We start from the raw sequence: 17,975 nt of genomic DNA on the forward strand, positions 1-17,975 counted from the left end.
GTAAGCAAGTCCAATGTATATTTTGCCTTGTGTTTTAGGTTATTGACCTGCTGGAAGGTACATTTGTCTCCCAGTATCTGTTGGAAAGCAGACTGAACCAGGTTTTCCTCTAGGATTTTGCCTCTGCTTGGCTCTATTCTGTTTCTTTTATCCTAGAAAACTCCTTAGTCCTTGCCGATGACAAGCATACCCACCATGCTTGAAAGTATGAAGAGTGGTACTCAGTAACGTGTTGTGTTGGATTTGACCTCAAATACAACACTATGTATTCAGGACATTAAGTTCATTTTTTGCCACATTTTTTTGCAGTTTTACTTTAGTTCCTTATTGCAAACAGGATGTTTTGGAATGTTTATCTTCTGTACAGGTTTTCATCTTTTCATTCTGTCATTTAGATTAGTATTGTGGAGTAACTACAATGTTGTTGATCCATCCTAAGTTTTCTCCTATCACAGCCATTAAACTCTGTAACTGGTTTAAAGTCATAATTGACCTCATGGTGAAATCCCTGAGCGGTTTCTTTCCTCTCCGGCAACTGAGTTAGGAAGGACGCCTGTACTGTATATTTGTAGTGACGAGGTGTATTGAAACACCATCCAAAGTGTAATTAAGAACTTCAACATGCTCAAAGGGATATTCAAGGTCTGCTTTTTAAATGTTTACCCATCTATCAATAGGTACAGTTCTTTTTGCTATGCATTGGAAAACCTCTCTGGTCTTTGTGGTTGAATCTGTGTTTGAAATTCACTGTTTGACTGAGGGACCTTATAGATAATTTTATGTGTGGGGTAGAGATAAGGTAGTCATTTAAAAATCATGTTAAACACTATTATTGCACACAGAATGAGTCCATGCAACCAACTTATTATGTGACTTGTTAAGCACATTTTTACCATAACAAAGGGGTTGAATACTTATTGACTCATTAAATGTTTTAATTTGTACAAATTTATAAAAACATAATTCCACTTTGACATTATGGGGTATTGTGTGACACAGTGACACTAAATCTCAATTTAATCAATTTCAAATTCAGGCTGTAACGGGTGTGAATACTTTCTGAAGACATAGAATATCTAATGGTATTACAGGGGCAACTTCTACACACTCCCACTGGTGACTGTGGTGAGGCAATTTTACAATAAATAGCTTCTCCTTTTCAATTTATCGAGAAATCATTGAAAATGGTTGCCCTTTTTAATTACATTGACTTGGAATTTCAGTTTACTTCCTGAATTTCTCTCACCTTCTCTTCCAGGCAGTCCCAGGCTGCTCTTAGGGCACGTTGCTCCTCGCTGGGCTCCGGGCAGCGTCGCATGGCTCCCAACAGGGGCATCACTGGCCGTCGCTGCTCACTGAAGGAGACCGCAAATGCCTGGAATGCCTGGAGCCCACATAGATATCCCATAGGAAAACATATTATGTACAATATACGAGACAGAGTCTAGCAGATCGGCTTTAGCTCAGTTGGCTAATGCAGTCACGTGAAGGACTCGGATTCGACATTTGGTTGGCCACACAACGGTCATACAGACCTGAACCGTACTGTGCTGGCTTTCACGTTGTCTATTTCAGCAATTTCAGCGCAGTTCAGGTTAATAAAAGTGAGCTGAGCTGGCCTGACATTTCAGTCGAGTTTTCAAGATGGAGCACTTTCAGAAGAGCATAAACTGGGATGATGCATTTTGTAGTGAAAGTGCTCCATCTTGAAAACTTGACTGCTGAAAAATTGGGACTGCAATAACAGTGGATTAATCAACAAAAGACTAATTGGGTGAACTATCGCTTAAAGTTTGGGACAGCATGATAGTGTGAAAAGGGTCTAACCTGATACCGCTCTGCATAGGCTTTTTTCTCCGTGGAGGCCCACACCTCCAGCAGCTCCTGATAGGCCCGTTGTAGCCAGCAGGTCACCTCCCGGGCCCTTCGATTGGGTGAGGCCTGGGATCATAACGTTACAAAAGAAGGCAATATCAATCACTCATTCATGCACAATACACTCTTTCACTCATGTTTACTTAGTCTCCCATTGACATCATTGCAACGTGAAAGGTGGAAGTTTGAATTCCAACATAAGGGGTGAATCCTATCAAACCTGCTATAATAATGTTTAGGTAGTGTTTTGCTGCCAAATAAGTGCATGCACAGTGTACCTGGTGCAGGGGAGAGACAGCGATGGCAGGGGTAAAGTGAGAGGGCAGATTGATAGGAGAAAGGCAGGGGGGGGCTGGGCCTGGGTGAACAGCTGCACCACCCCGCCAACAAGAGGAGAGAAGAAGAGGAGGAGGAAGAAATGAGAGAAACATTACAGTGCAGGAATCTGGATGGATGGATTGAAGGAAGAAGGGATGGATAGATGGATGGGCAGAAGGGCAGAAGGGATGGACAGACGGAAGGGATGGACCAGGGGAGAACGACAGCCCCCTCTCATTGAAGCCACGGAAGTTCAAGGCCGACTGTGGTACTGCAGGCATTGTTTTTAGAAAACAGGATCCCCCATTGTAGTGACCGAAAAAAATATTTGTTGGCAATCTTCATGTAAATAAAATAAAAACCTACAGAAAAAATAGTTAATAAAAGTGTAGTTAATAATATAGTTGGAAATGGCAGCTTTAGTAGCCTGGTCGACCTTCAACTTGAGTTACCCAATGAGAGGGGGCAGCACTTAGCTAGCCAGCACCGTCACTTGAGTGTCTCTTCTCTGTCCTCTCTCGCCTCCTTTTGAAAAATCTATTCAGTTCCTCCACATTGAAATGAATGGTGGCCAACTTCAAAATAGTCTGCTGTGATTGATTTTCCACAAAATCTATGAAAACTATGAAATTTGAAAAATTGCAGCTGTGACTGATTTTACACTAAATCTATGATGAGTCTATGACATTTCAATTGAGTTCCTCCACATTGAAATTAATGGTGGCCAACTTGAAAATAGGCTGCTGTGGCCTCCCGGGTGGCGCAGTGTTCTAAGGTACTACATCGCAGTGCTAGCTGTGCCACCAGAGACCCAACCGGCCACGACCGGGAGGTCCATGGAGCGACGCACAGTTGGCTTAGCATCGTCCGGGTTAGGGAGAGTTTGGCCGGTAGGGATATCCTTGACTCATCGCGCACTAGTGACTCCAGGTGCAGTGTGGGCTGCACGGTGTTTCCTCCGACACATTGGTGCAGCTGGCTTCCGTGTTGGATGTGTTAAGAAGCAGTGCGGCTTGCGTTTCGGAGGACGCATGGCTCTCGACCTTCGTATCTCCCGAGCCCGTATGGGAGTTGTAGCGATGAGACAAGTCAGTAACTACTAACAATTGGAAACCACGAAATTGGGGAGAAAAAGGGGGTAAAAAATATATTAAAAAATAGGACTGATTTTGCACTAAATCTATGACGAAGGTCCATCCATGTAGAGTCATCGTAGATTTGATTTAACTAGGCAAGTCAGTTAAGAACACATTCTTATTTTCAATGACGGCCGAGGAACAGTGGGTTAACTGCCTTGTTCAGGAGCAGAACGACAGATTTTTACCTTGTCAGCTCGGGGATTCAAACTTGCAACCTTATGGTTAACTAGTCCAACGCTCTAACCACCTGCTTTACATTGCACTACACGAGGAGCCTTCTTGTTACGCAAATGCAGTAAGTAAAGTAGCCAAGGTAAGTTGCTAACTAGCATTAAACTTATCTTATAAAAAACAATCAATCACTAGTTAACTACACATGGTTGATGATATTACTAGTTTATCTAGCGTGTCCTGTGTTGCATATAATCGATGCGGTGCGCATTCGCGAACAAGAACTGTCGTTGCTCCAATGTGTACCTAACCACAAACATCAATGCCTTTCTTAAAATCAATACACAAGTATATATTTTTAAACCTGCATATTTAGTTAATATTGCCTGCTAACATTAATTTATTTTAACTCAGGAAAATGTGTCACTTCTCTTGCAACAGAGTCAGGGTATATGCAGCAGTTTGGGCCGCCTGGCTCGTTGCGAACTGTGTGAAGACTATTTCTTCCTAACAAAGGCAGCCAACTTCGCCAAACCGGGGATGATTTAACAAAAGTGCATTTGTGAAAAAAGCACAATGGTTGCATGACTGTACCTAACCATAAACATCAATGCCTTTCTTAAAATCAATACACAGAAGTAATATTTTTAAACCTGCATATTTAGCTAAAGGAAATCCAGGTTAGCAGGCAATATTAACCAGGTGAAATTGTGTCACTTCTCTTACGATCATTGCACGCAGAGTCAGGGTATATGCAACAGTTTGGGCCGCCTAATTTGCCAGAATTTTACATAATTATGACATAACATTGAAGGTTGTGCAATGTAACAGGAATATTTAGACTAATGGATGCCACACCTTAGATACAATACGGAACGGTTCCGTATTTCAGTGAAAGAATAAACATTTTGTTTTCGAGATGATAGCTTCCGGATTCGACCATATTAATGACCTAAGGCTCGTATTTCTGTGTGTTATTATGTTATAATTAAGTCTAGAATTTGATAGAGCAGTCTGACTGAGCGATGGTAGGCACCAGCAGGCTCGTAAGCATTCATTCAAACAGCACTTTTGTCCATTTTGCAGCACAAAAGTGCTTTTGTGCGCTGAGACTTGGTGGTTGTTCCCCTTGCTCTGCATGGGTAACGCTGCTTCGAGGGTGGCTGTTGTCAATGTGTTCCTGGTTCGAGCCCAGGTAGGAGCGAGGAGAGGGATGGAAGCTATACTGTTAGACTGGCAATACTAAAGTGCCTATAAGAACATCCAATAGTAAAAGGTTAATGAAATACAAATCGTATATAGAGAAATAGTCCTATAATTCCTATAATAACTACAACCTAAAACTTCTTACCTGGGAATATTGATAACTCATGTCAAAAGAAACCACCAGCTTTCATATGTTCTCATGTTCTGAGCAAGGAACTTAAACGTTAGCTTTCTTACATGGCACATATTGCACTTTTACTTTCTTCTCCAACACTTTGTTTTTGCATTATTTAAACCAAATTGTTTCATTATTTATTTGAGGCAAAATGTATTTTATTGATGCATTATATTAAGTTAAAATAAGTGATCATTCAGTATTGTTGTAATTATCATTATTACAAAGAAATGTAAAAAATTGGATCGGATTTTTGGTCCTCCAATAATCGGTATCGGTATTGAAAAATCATAGTCGGTCGACCACTATACTGTATACAGTCATTGGAACAGACGGACGGAAGGAAGGACAGATGAACAGACAATTATGAACCAAAGGAAGATAGATTGACAGGAAAGCAGGAGAATGGGTACATCTCAATAGTCTAACATCCTCTGCTTCAGCTATGCTAATTTAACAACTAAACATAACATAGGTGAAAAGCACAATGCACTATGACTGAAGCATATAATAGGATATTGCTTACAGCAGGCACATTCAAAACTGGACCTCGAAGGCAGTTCAACTGGCTGATTTTCATTATTTCCCTCTAATCAAGGACTGATTTCGACCTGGGACACCAGGTGGGTGCAATTAATTATCAGGTAAAACAGAAAAACAGCACTACTCTGGACCTTCAGGCTCAGATTTGCATACCCCTAGCCTACAGTATACTGCAAGTGGGTGGCACAAAGTGGGAAAATGGGAACGTGACCACTGACCTGCAGGTCATCATCGTCGGGTGGTGTGGGGAGGTCATTGGAATACTGCAGGAATTGGGCCACGTAGGTCATGATGGACTTTTCGTCTGGGTTTTTTACGTCAACGTCTAAAATTAAAAGAGACAGAGCCACATTCAATGAAACTCGCAGAGTAATGTTTATGTAATGTATAGCATGTAACGTAGAGTATATTGTCTTGTTTATTTGTCAACATCATGGTATCACCTTATGAAGACTGACTATCTCCTCTCCTTTAAAACATTTTTTTTAAAGGAGTTCCGAGATCGTGAAAAAAATATCTAGACCGGGCACAGAGAAGAAGGGCACCGACAGGGTTGGTTGATTTAAGACTCGAACCCCCGTCGCCAGGGGGTATGCATCGTCCGGTGTCAGTAGTATTACAGTTCAACCAGACTCCAGCACTATTTCAAGTTTTCTTGTTTTATTTAATATGGACTGGTCCTCACCCTGGGGCTCCAGCAGACGGGGGATGTGTAGCTCCTGCTCAGCCAGACGGAAGGCCTCCTCCAAGTTCTGCTGATTGCTTCTAGACTGGGCCTGAGTTAAGTCCACCAGGTCTGGTCTCAGAGAACACAGGATGCCCAGGAATGCCATCCCACTGCGCCAGCTGCATTTAAAGTCCTTGACACTGAGGGAGCAGTCAGCTCTGGCAGGACAGAAGTAGGATTGGAGAGAGAGAGAGAGAGAGAGAGAGAGAGAGAGAGAGAGAGGCAATAATAAATAAATAAATAAGTAAGTAAATAAAAAAGAGGAAAAAAACAAATAAATCATGCATGGTGGTGTTCGTGTGTGTCTGTTTATGTCAGTGTCTGTTGTACAAATGCATGCAAGTGGAACCCACCTTTGGCACTGGTCTCGGACCCACATCAGCAGGGCCTTCTTAGCCGAGACGCGGAAGCGGGTGTGGAGGGGCGAAGCTCGCCCGCGAGGGGCAGGACTACCCGGGGTTGGGCTTCCCAGGGCAGGGCTACTGGAGCGAGAGTCCAGACTGGCCAGGGAGTCCAGGGAAGAGTGGCGTGAGCTGAAAGACAGTGTGCTGGCCAGCTCTTCAATCTGGGACACAAAGCAGATAGCGACTGAATATTGGGGAACACTGATTTGCATTGGAAGAGAGTACTTTTCCTCAAAATAAAGTACGTTACATTGTATTTTTATAGACAATCTCTAACAGGTTTAGGTTTTTATTCCAGGCCACTGTGCTTCTGCTTCTCCTTGCCCTTTGGGATCTAGGTCAGGTTAATGTGAAAACACTTGTGCCGGATGTAAAAAGGGCTTTATAAACACATTTTGTAAACCAGGGTCATTCATCTGGCCCTACTAAACAGACCACCTTGAATGTACTGTCGCATTTCAATTTCAAAATGACATATAGCCACACCACACTACCTCCCTGGAGTCTCTAAACAAAAAATCCTCCCTCTTCTGTCCTTCTCTATAGAACCAAACTGACTGAGAACACTCCTGTAAGCTGTTATATTCAGCATTGTTCCTGAGCAGAAATTAAATGCAAAGTCTATTTCCCAGGGTTCATCTACACTACATGAATGGAGCGTCTCTTGTACTTTAAGGCCATTGAAGCCATAGGTGTGGTTAAAGAGACAGAATACATCAATGGCAAAGGGTGTGTTCTGTAATGTAATACTGTATTATCTAGCCATTATATCCCTGATATCAAAAACAACATGGTCAGAAAAGAAGGGTTTTGCGGGAACTCACATTGTTACAGGATGTTTCATTTTTGAAATATTTATAAAAATGCCAAACTAAATGTGAGTGAAGCTTTTGTGCTGATCACCACACAGTACAATCACTGGTCTCTGGACATTTCTTAAGTCATCGGTAAACGATGTCTATCAAGCAGCAATACCAGTATATTGAAATGCTAGACAATATAGCATGAATAGCCATGCCAATGTACAGTAGTCAGTCCACTGTCATATTATGTCGAGCAATAAGATTGATAATATCACTGCATCCACATTTAAACTACCTATTGAATGCACAGTGCAAAACATTGCTTGTGTGCAACATTATATTGGTTCTTTGAATGTGAGAATTCTTCAACAAGGGCCTTTTCACAATACTGAGCTGAGCCAAATCAAGCTGACCTGTAGTGCGCTGGCCGAGTTACACAGAGATTTTCTTGTCCAACAAATTGCAAATTGAGCAAATAGTTTTTCAAAGGGGGTCATCCGTTGCCGGATAATGGACAACAGAGGTTATTGTCTGTCTGCTCTTGTATGTATGCAACTAGTCCAAAACAAGTTGACATGAGTTTTTGACAGACAGAAACTGAATATGATGAATGCATGTTTTTTTCTACATCTCTGTTTGGCTTCAGCCTGATAAGTGTGAAAAGAGTGTGTCATGGGCTAAACTGTGCAGACACCCACGTGACAGTGGAGGATGATGGTCCATATAAGGCCCAGGATGATGGAGGGGCGTCCGTCGATGATGTCTGGGATGTTGATGTTCACCAGTTTAACCTGGGTTTGGGTTAACAGAGGTATGTTATTAGAACAAGCCAACCCCTGACACACCATTTTACATGTACATTTGAGTCATTTAGCAGATGCTCTTATTCAGAGCGACTTACAGCTAGTGCATTCATCTTAAAACAGCTAGGTGGGACAACCACATGTCACAGTCACAGTTAGTACATTTTTTTCAATAAAGTAGTTATCAGCAAGGTCAGAGCTAGTAAGCGGGAAAAGAGTTAAGTGCAAGTGTTAATTCACGAAAGGCACTTATATTATTTATCTTAAATATGAATGATTGTTTCTTGTTGCGATTGCTATATGCTTTTGCCGATCAAAACACTAAGAAAATATCAAATGGGGCCTCCTGGGTGGCGCAGTGGTTAAGGGCGCCAGCTGTGCCACCAGAGACTCTGGGTTCGTGCCTGGGCTCTGTCGTAACCGGCCGTGACCGGGAGGTCCGTGGGGCGACCGCTGGCCGGTAGGGATATCCTTGTCTCATCGTGCACCAGCGACTCCTGTGGCGGGCCGGGCGCAGTGCACGCTAACCAAGGTTGCCAGGTGCACGGTGTTTCCTCCGACACATTGGTGCGGTTGACTTCAGGGTTGGATGTGCGCTGTGTTAAGAAGCATTGCGGCTTGGTTGGGTTGTGTATCGGAGGACACATGACTTTCAACCTTTGTCTCTCCCGAGCCCGTACGGGAGTTGTAGCGATGAGACAAGATAGTAGCTACTAACAATTGGATACCATGAAATTGGGGTAAAAAAACATCTAATGTATTATTGTATTTATAAAATGTATCATTCATTTGGCATAATTTCTCTGCCTAATCAGATTCTTCTCACACTCATACATCCGCTCTTACTGATTTCTTCTTGAGGAAGTCCAAGGCCGTCTGAATGTTACCCCTGTGCTGGAAAAACCCGTGGCCCCTCTCCCGTTTCTGTGGGAGCAAAATAAAATCAACATGTTCCCTGAATCCCAAAACAACCTGTAGCCCCGACCCTGAGTGAATCAGTCCCGAATTAGAGGGAAAGATCGGTTGCGTTCCAGGCCGACTAATTTGCAGTCATGCAACGTGGATCAACAAATGATTGCATACCAGTTAATCGACTACACAGTCAGGCACCGATTGTTATATTATATGATATGGTTAGCTGATATCACCTATCCCAGCAGGGTAAGTGCAGTATAACTGCAGTATGTTTCAGATACTAAGTCCAAAATGACATTTTACTGCTGTAATTTTGCAGTGTAACTGCTGTTATTAGAGTGCAGTATAACTGCAGTTCAACTGCAGTACACTGCAGTTATTCTGAAATCACTGCATCCAAAATACCACAGTCAACTGCAGTTAGTGCAATTTTAAAACTGCAACCTTTTTTAGTAAGGGTGAGATCTGGCAGGCGACTGCAACGTAGCCAGCCTGGAACTCAGACAATAATATATTCAATTTAGCAGACACTTTCATCCAAAGCAACTTAGTCATGAGTGAATACATTTCCCTATGGGTGGCCCCAGTGGGAATCAAACCCACAATCATGGTGTTGCAATTGCTATGCTCTACCAACTGAGCCATACAGGGTCAGTGAAAGTCAGTAGCGCTTCAGCCTTTCAGGACTGTTACTGGATGTCCCTTGTGGTGTAAGGGCTACCTTCTTGTCCACTTTACCATGTACGATGACTTCATGAATTGTACTGTAAGCTGCCAGGTCTCCCTCGAAAAAAGGGATCCCTTATTTCAAGGTTACATTTATAAAATGTATGAATAAAATAATACAAATCTGCTATCACTGTATTTGGAGTGTCGAAATACTGTCAATGGTTTGTAGATGTTCAACTGTCATTTCAACTAACTATCCAGGGACTAGGAATGTGCTTCTTTCCCTTTCAAGTTGATTTGATATGTATCTAGTTCCATGGGCTCTGACACGATACAGGAATGATACATTTCAGTTTGAAAGGATTTGATGCGATTTGGACGACGCTAGGCCAATTGTGCGTCACCCCACGGGCCTCCCGGTCATGGCCGGCTGCGACAGAGCCTGGGCGCGAACCCAAGGTCTCTGGTGGCACAGCTAGCGCTGCGATGCAGTGCCCTAGACCACTGCGCCACCCGGGAGGCCTTTGTATTATCTTTTGCCAGATCTAATTTGTTATATTCTCCTACATTCCTTCAACATTTCCACAAACTGCAAAGTGTTTCCTTTCAAATGGTACCAATAATATGCATATCCTTGCTTCAGGGCCTGAGCTACAGGCAGTTAGATTTTGGGTATGTCATTTTAGGTGAAAATTATAAATAAATAAAAAAGGGGCCAATCCTTAAGAGGTAAAACATAAGAATGATTGTGAGATTTTGTCACAACCCAGCTCGTGGGAAGTGACAAAGAGCTATTATAGGACCAGGGCACAAATCATAATATAATCATCTTTATTTAGCCTTACATATAAAACCTTAGTTGTTTATCAAAAATTGTGAATAACTCACCACAGGTTAATGAGAAAGGTGTGCTTGAAAGGATGCACATAACTCTACAATGTTGGGTTGTATTGGAGAGAGTCTCAGTCTTAAATAATTTTCCACACACAGTCTGTGCCTGTATTTAGTTTTCATACATAGGTACGTGGTTGCAATGGGCATCCGTGTCTTAACAGTGCGATTTGCCAAGGCAGGAAACTCTGAGCGCAGCCCTTTCCAGAAATCTGGCAGTGGCTTCTAATTAAATTCAATTTTCACAGAACCGCTTGTTGCACAACCAGCAGAGTTCTGTATGTTGTAAAAGCGTTACATGGTCGCTGCCCATTTCGTTGCATAATGCAGAAATTACACGAGAGTTCAGGAGCCTTGCTTTAAGAAAGTTACTATTTTCACTGTAGTGTCCAAAACGTCTTTCAAGCTGTCAGGCATTCCCTTGGCAGCAAGACCCTCTCCGTGGATGCTGCAGCGTATCCAAGTGGCATCGGGAGCAACTGCTTGCACGCGCCTACCACTCCACTATGTCTCCCTGTCATGGCTTTTGCGCTATCAGTACAGATTCCAACACATCTTGACCACCAAAGTCCATTTGATGTCACAAAGCTGTCCAGTACTTTAAAAATATCCTCTCATGTTGTCCTGGTTTCCATTGACCCCCCATAAACGTAACGGACATATACCAGGAGCTGTGCCAGGCCCACCACATCTGTTGACTCATCCGCTGTAAACGCATATAAATCACTAGCTTGTATGTGAAGCAGTAATTGTTTCAAAACATCTCCTGCCATGTCACTGATGCGTCGTGAAACAGCGTTGTTTGATGAAGGCATTGTATGTATAGTTTTTTGGGCCTTTTCCCCCATTATTGTCCCAGCCATATCCACAGCAGCAGCAGGAAGAATTAAGTCCTCCACAATAGCATGGGGTTTGCCTGTCCTAGCCACTCGGTAGCTCACCATATAAGACACCTCTAGACATTTCTTGTTAATGGCATCTGATGGTTTTATACGTGTTAATATTCAAAAGTCGTCTTTATTCTCGCTCAACAAACTCCTGTGGCTCATTTTTCAAATTGTCATGTTTTGTTTCTAAATGTCTGCGCAAGAGTGAAGGTTTCCCGCGAGAGAAAAACGGTTAATGTGATTGGATGTTAATTATTTGAGTAGGCTACCTGTATTTGACATCGTGTTGTTATTTCGCTGAACGTTGGTTAAATGTTTTTTTTTAAAGGGGGGGGCAGTGAAACAAGGCTACTCATGCGAGAAAATAACCTCACCCAAATGTATAGCCCCATTGTGAAAAAAATGTACTGTTTGAAAATGTGAAGAAAGAATTACCTAGCAAATGACATTGGTTGTCACTCAACTAATAAAGCCTCATATTGCACAAGCCATTTTACAAACATTTGAATGCTGAAGGTGACGTGCAGATGTGCCAGATCAGGAATAGGCCTACCTCTCATTGGTCAGCGCAAGCAATTTTACTAGGCTACTGATATTGCCTAGGGTTGTTTGATCTGCAAAATAACATGTCAATCAATGACTGTCAACATAATTACACGCTTAGTTCGACAGTGAAGAGGACACAGTTGTCACAAAAGAAGAGAGGTATTTTCGGAGGGTAGAAAGAAAGTAATTTTAGCAAAGAATGTTACTGAACCAGCAATTTATAATGTTTGAATCTATTTTCTGATCGATGCATGCTACATTTGGATCGGTTTGGGGTCCCGCAGAGAGATGCACTCGTATCTTAAACATTTGAAATGGGCACCGATGGGTATTGGTGAATCGTTACATCCCTACCACTAACCCCAACCTTAACCCTAAGCCTGACCCCTACCACTAACCCCAACCTTAACCCTAAGCCTGACCCCTACCACTAACCCCAACCTTAACCCTAAGCCTGACCCCTACCACTAACCCCAACCTTAACCCTAAGCCTGACCCCTACCACTAACCCCAACCTTAACCCTAAGCCTGACCCCTATCCTAACCCTAAACTTAACCCTTTCATGGGGGGTCACTCACCATGCGCTGGCCGCTCATCACCTCGAGCAGGTCAAGGAGGCGAGCGCCATCTCTAAGGTCAGAGAACAGGTCCAGCACTGTTGTGGGAGGGCTCCTCTGGGACAACACAAAGAACAACATCTCTATTATAATCCATGAGGTACTGTAACTCATATGATGACTTGGGTGGATAGACAACTTCATGATCATTGTTAGCTAGGCTCAGATTGGCTGATCCGAGATATTACAAGAGATGCTGAAAACCCACTACCTCTTCATGCTATTCAAACTTTTTATAAACACATCAATGAACCTACATGATATCATATTGGAGCAAATGATATTTATTGCACAGTGAAGTGAAGGGGGGTTGTATTATAAACTGGTTACCAACGTATTTAGAGCAGTAAAACTAAATGTTTTGTCATACTAGTGGTATACAGTCTGATACCATGACTTTCAGCCAATCAGCATTCAGGGCTAGAACCACCCAGTTTATAATTCTATACAAGCTACAGAAAAGTTTCAATCAGTGAAGATGCCTTGAGTATATAGGTATTGTTACAGAGGTAATAAGATATAATAGATCACAGGTTATCACTTTTATAATGAGAGACTGAAGTAGTTGGAATCTGGTGTTGAGCAACGTGGATGTGGGAGGGGCGGTGGGAAGCGGGGTCGGCTCACCTTACAACCTGCTAGCCTGCTCCACTGCCCAGGCTCTATTAATACTTTAGCCCCCTGTCGTACAACCTCCCCCTTCACTTCACTGTGCAATGAGTCAGTATGTCTAGTAGTGCTAATGTCCTAATGAGCCCGTCACAACAGTGAAGGCAAGTCACAGAGCTCCGTGCAGTGAGAGATTTAACAACTTCTTCCCAGAGGTGGACTCGTTTAAAAAAAAAAAAATATATATATATATATATATATACTTTATTATATTTCTGTGGGGGAGGTTTTTATGTATTTATTAAGATAGGACAGTGAAGAGGAAACAGGAAAGATGGGAGATATTGTGAGTCAAAGGGGCAGTGGGTTGGATTCAAACCCTTCTCTGGTATACATGTTTGCCGGAGTCTGGGATACTAAGCTCAGGACCACACAGGCCACACTCCTCATGATTTTCGGAGTGATGGAAGCCTTCGACAGTAATGGCAGCTGATTTCAGTTTTTAGTAACCAATCTGACAAGAAGTGTCTTTGTAGTCTCATGACAGTAACAATTATCTACAGAAGCTTATTAAAAAGTTGGCTTTGTGCCAAACCGTGGCTGGCTCGTGTGCATCTTGCATGCTGGCCTCACAGAATGGTAATAAAGTTCTCGTATATGACACTCATAACAGCATCATGTAGAGACTATACGAGGGATGTTTTACGAGTGGTGCTACCAGTTAAGTTTGGACAGGGCATTGCAGATGAGAGTGGTGAGGTTATCCCTCTTAAAATAGCATTGCAAATGAGAGTGGTGAGGTTATCCCTCTTAAAATAGCATGTTTCAGTTGAAATGTGTCTCTTGGAAAGTCCAATGGAAGGGAAAGCTGTGACGATTTATCTCCAGATATCTGTGTCTCTCTTCTCTCTTCTTACTTTTATGTTCATAACTTAAACCTATACAAGTTATATCTGTCCAGGCCACAATATACAGTTGAATTTGGAAGATTACATACACTTAGGTTGAAGTCTTTAAAACTTGTTTTTCAACCACTCCACAAATTTCTTGTTAACAAACTATAGCTTTGACAAGTTGGTTAGGACATCTACTTTGTGCATGACACAAGTCATTTTTACCAACAATTGTTTACAGACAGATTATTTCACTTATAATACACTGTATCACAACTCCAGTGGGTCAGAAGTTTACAAACACTAAGTTGACTGTGCCTTTAAACAGCTTGGACAGTGATGTCATGGCTTTTGAATCTTCTGATAGGTTCATTTACATAATTTGAGTCAACTGGAGGTGTACCTGTGGATGTATTTCAAGGCCTACCTTCAAACTCAGTGCTTCTGTGCTTGACATCATGGGGAAATCAAAAGAAATCAGCCAATACCTCAGAAAAAAAAGTTACACCTCCACAAGTCTGGTTCATCCTTGGGAGAAATTTCCAAACGCCTGAAGGTACCACGTTCATCTGTACAAACAGTAGTATTTAAGTATAAACACCATGGGACCACACAGCCGTCATACCGCTCAGGAAGGAGACACGTTCTGTCTCCTCGTGATGAATGTAATTTGGTGAGAAAAGTGCAAATCAATCCCAGAACAACAGCAAAGGACCTTGTGAAGATGCTGGAGGAAACAGGTACAAAAGTATCTATATCCATAGTAAAGCAAGTCCTAAATGAACATAAAGGCCACTCAGCAAGGAAGAAGCCACTGCTCCAAAACAACTATAAAAAAGACAGACTACGGTTTGCAACTGCACATGGGGACAAAGATCGTACATTTTGGAGAAAAGTCGTCTTGTCTGATGAAACAAAAATAGAACTGTTTGGCCATAATGACCATCGTTATGTTTGGAGGAAAAAGGGGGAGGATTGCAACCCAAAGAACACCATCTGAACCGTAAGCATGGGGGAGGCAGCATCATGTTGTGGGGATTGCTTTGCTGCAGGAGGGACTGGTGCACTTCACAAAATAGATTGCATTATGAGGATAGAAAATTATATGGATATATTGAAGCAACAATCTCAAGACATCAGTCAGGCAGGAAGTTAAAGCTTGGTCACAAATGGGTCTTCCAAATGGACAATGACTCCAAGCATACTTCCAAAGTTGTGGCAAAATGACTTAAGGACAACAAAGTCAAGGTATTGGAGTGGTCATCACAAAGTCCTGACCTCAACCCTATATAAAATTTGTGGGCAGAACTGAAAAAGTGTGTGCGAGCAAGGAGGCCTACAAACCTGACTTAGTTATACCAGCTCTGTCAGGAGGAATGGGCCAAAAGTCACCCAACTTATTGTGGAAGGCTACCCGAAACATTTGACCCAAGTTAAACAATTCAAAGGCAATGCTACCAAATACTAATTGAGTGTATGTACACTTCGGACCCACTGGGAATGTGATGAAAGAAATAGCTGAAATAAATCATTCTCTCTGCTATTATTCTGACATTTCACATTCTTAAAATAAAGTGGTGATCCTAACTAGACCTAAAACAGGGATTTTTTTACTAGATTAAATGTCAGGAATTGTGAAAAACTAAGTTTAAATGTATTTGTCTAAGGTGTATGCAAAGTTCCGACTTCAATTGCATGTGATGTAATGTTGCTATACAGTTTAGACTGATGTTGCCTGACACACACACGCATGCACAGACACAAGCACGCACACACACACACACACACACACACACACACACACTGGACTTTCCATCTTTAGACTTACCTTAGATAGTTGAGCATTGATCCAGTTGGTGAAGGTTCTCTTCTGAATCTGTTCTTGCTCCACTATTGGGAAAAGAAAGGTGCTACATTACATAACCTGCATCACAAATGGCACCCTATTTACAGTGCAGTACTTTTTACCAGACCCATGAGACTCTGGTCAAAAGTAGTGCGGTATGTAGGGAATAGGGTGCCATTTGGGATACATACAATGGGTGGTACAACTGGTGGCTAGAGAATACATTGGCCCAAGAGTCAAGAATCATTTGAAATTAGTTATTTGTTCCAACATAGAAGAAAAGGGTCAATATTGCAGAAATATATTAATAAATAGCATAAATGTACTGTGTTACAGTATGTCTTGTTCACACTTCGAGTGTGATGCGTTCATCAGTGAAATCCCTATGAACATGAATGAATCAGTCAGAAATTCTCCAATGCATATGATGCATGCAATATCCATATAACTTTCACAAAAATAGACTGAAAAACACACATGAAAGCTCTTTAGACAACTGCTACCCAAATTGGTATGTGACCGTTCAGGCTACACTCACCAAAGTCAGAGTATTCAGGGACCTCTATCTCCATTTCAGATTGTTGACCCTCCATTCTTAAGCCGCCCAGTGGATCATGACCAGACACAAAACTCCACTCGGTCTGTCTGTCTCTCTCTTCTCTGCCTCTCTCCTTGAGTATCAGAGTATGATGACCAGACACGAAACTCCACTTACAACTCAAAATAACTCTCTCTCTCACTCCTGCTCTCTCTCTCTCTCCCTCTCTTTCTCTGTGGTTGCCGACAGGTTATCTTCAGACTATTCCTTACAGTGGGGCAAGGTTTCTTCCTGTGCTAATTAAGCATAGCTAGAGACAGCTTTGGGTCTGGGATCTGGCCAAGGTGTTCATGATACATGACGGGACAGGATCCAAAAAATGTAAAGACACACACACCACCCACACGCACACCCACACCCACATCGGCAAAAAGGGTTGACAGGGCCAAAAGACTGCACCACTTAGTGCTACATGACAGGACAGGCTCCAAGACAGCTTTTCTCTCTCTCTCTCTCACGCAGACACGCAGACGCAGACACACAAATCAAATCAAGATTAATTTATACAGCACATTTCAGACATGCAATGCAATGCAATGTGCTTCACAGGAAAAACAAATATTACTACACAACAAACATATGATAAAAAACAAAATAATAACAATAAAAACTGAAATACTAAATATATCCACAGTTTCGTCACCCCTCAGGTTCTCTGGCAGGCTATTCCAGAGTTAGGGAGCAAAGTACCTAAAGGCTGCCTCCCCATACCTCTTGGTCCTAGGCTTTGGGATAGTTAAAAGGCCAGTACCAGGGGACCTGAGGGACCTACTGGGCACATAAATGAAAAGCATGTCTGACATGTATTGGGGTGTACAATCACAGATTGATTTAAAAACCAATAGAATAATCTTAAAATGAATTCTTAAACTCACAGGCAGTCAGTGCAGAAAACTTAAAACCAGTATGTTTTGCCAATGGCTTCCTTTGGGTAGACCAGACAGGAGAGCATTACAGTAGTCAAGCCTCTCTGTATCAGTCTGAGAGAGAAACGGCCGCACCTTGGCAATGTTCTTCAGGTGGTAAAAGCTATTTTGGTCACATTCCTAACGTGCAATTTGAAATTAAGTTCAGAATCTAAAATAACACCTTTATTGCCCATGAATTAAAATGTGCGGCCAGATTCTCTCTCTGTGGTTTGGCTCCAACAATAAGTACCTCGGTCTTTCTTGATTTCTCTGGAGGAAGTTGTGAGCCATCCAAGTATTTAAATCACTAATACAGGCTAATAATTTATCCGTAGAGCTAAAATCCTCTGGTGACACAGAAATTTACATTTTGCTTAAGAATGGAAGGTTAGAGATTGGCTGAAAATATCTAAGAGCTGAAGAATCTAGAA

The 17,975-nt window shown here is 42.1% G+C and overlaps 1 protein-coding gene across 1 annotated transcript in view; it reads right to left on the reverse strand.

Annotated features, from left to right (window-relative positions):
• The window catches only part of LOC135505860 (nesprin-2-like), a 246,229-nt gene that overhangs the window by 202,266 nt on the left and 25,988 nt on the right, over window positions 1-17,975 (reverse strand). Inside the window, 9 exon segments of the mRNA XM_064925056.1 lie at window positions 1,247-1,384; window positions 1,828-1,941; window positions 5,646-5,752; window positions 6,113-6,312; window positions 6,508-6,719; window positions 8,060-8,152; window positions 9,011-9,088; window positions 12,652-12,747; window positions 16,021-16,082. Coding sequence (XP_064781128.1) covers window positions 1,247-1,384; window positions 1,828-1,941; window positions 5,646-5,752; window positions 6,113-6,312; window positions 6,508-6,719; window positions 8,060-8,152; window positions 9,011-9,088; window positions 12,652-12,747; window positions 16,021-16,082 — 1,100 coding nt within the window.

This window comes from Oncorhynchus masou, chromosome 19 (assembly GCF_036934945.1).
Source record: "Oncorhynchus masou masou isolate Uvic2021 chromosome 19, UVic_Omas_1.1, whole genome shotgun sequence".
NCBI lineage: Eukaryota > Metazoa > Chordata > Actinopteri > Salmoniformes > Salmonidae > Oncorhynchus > Oncorhynchus masou.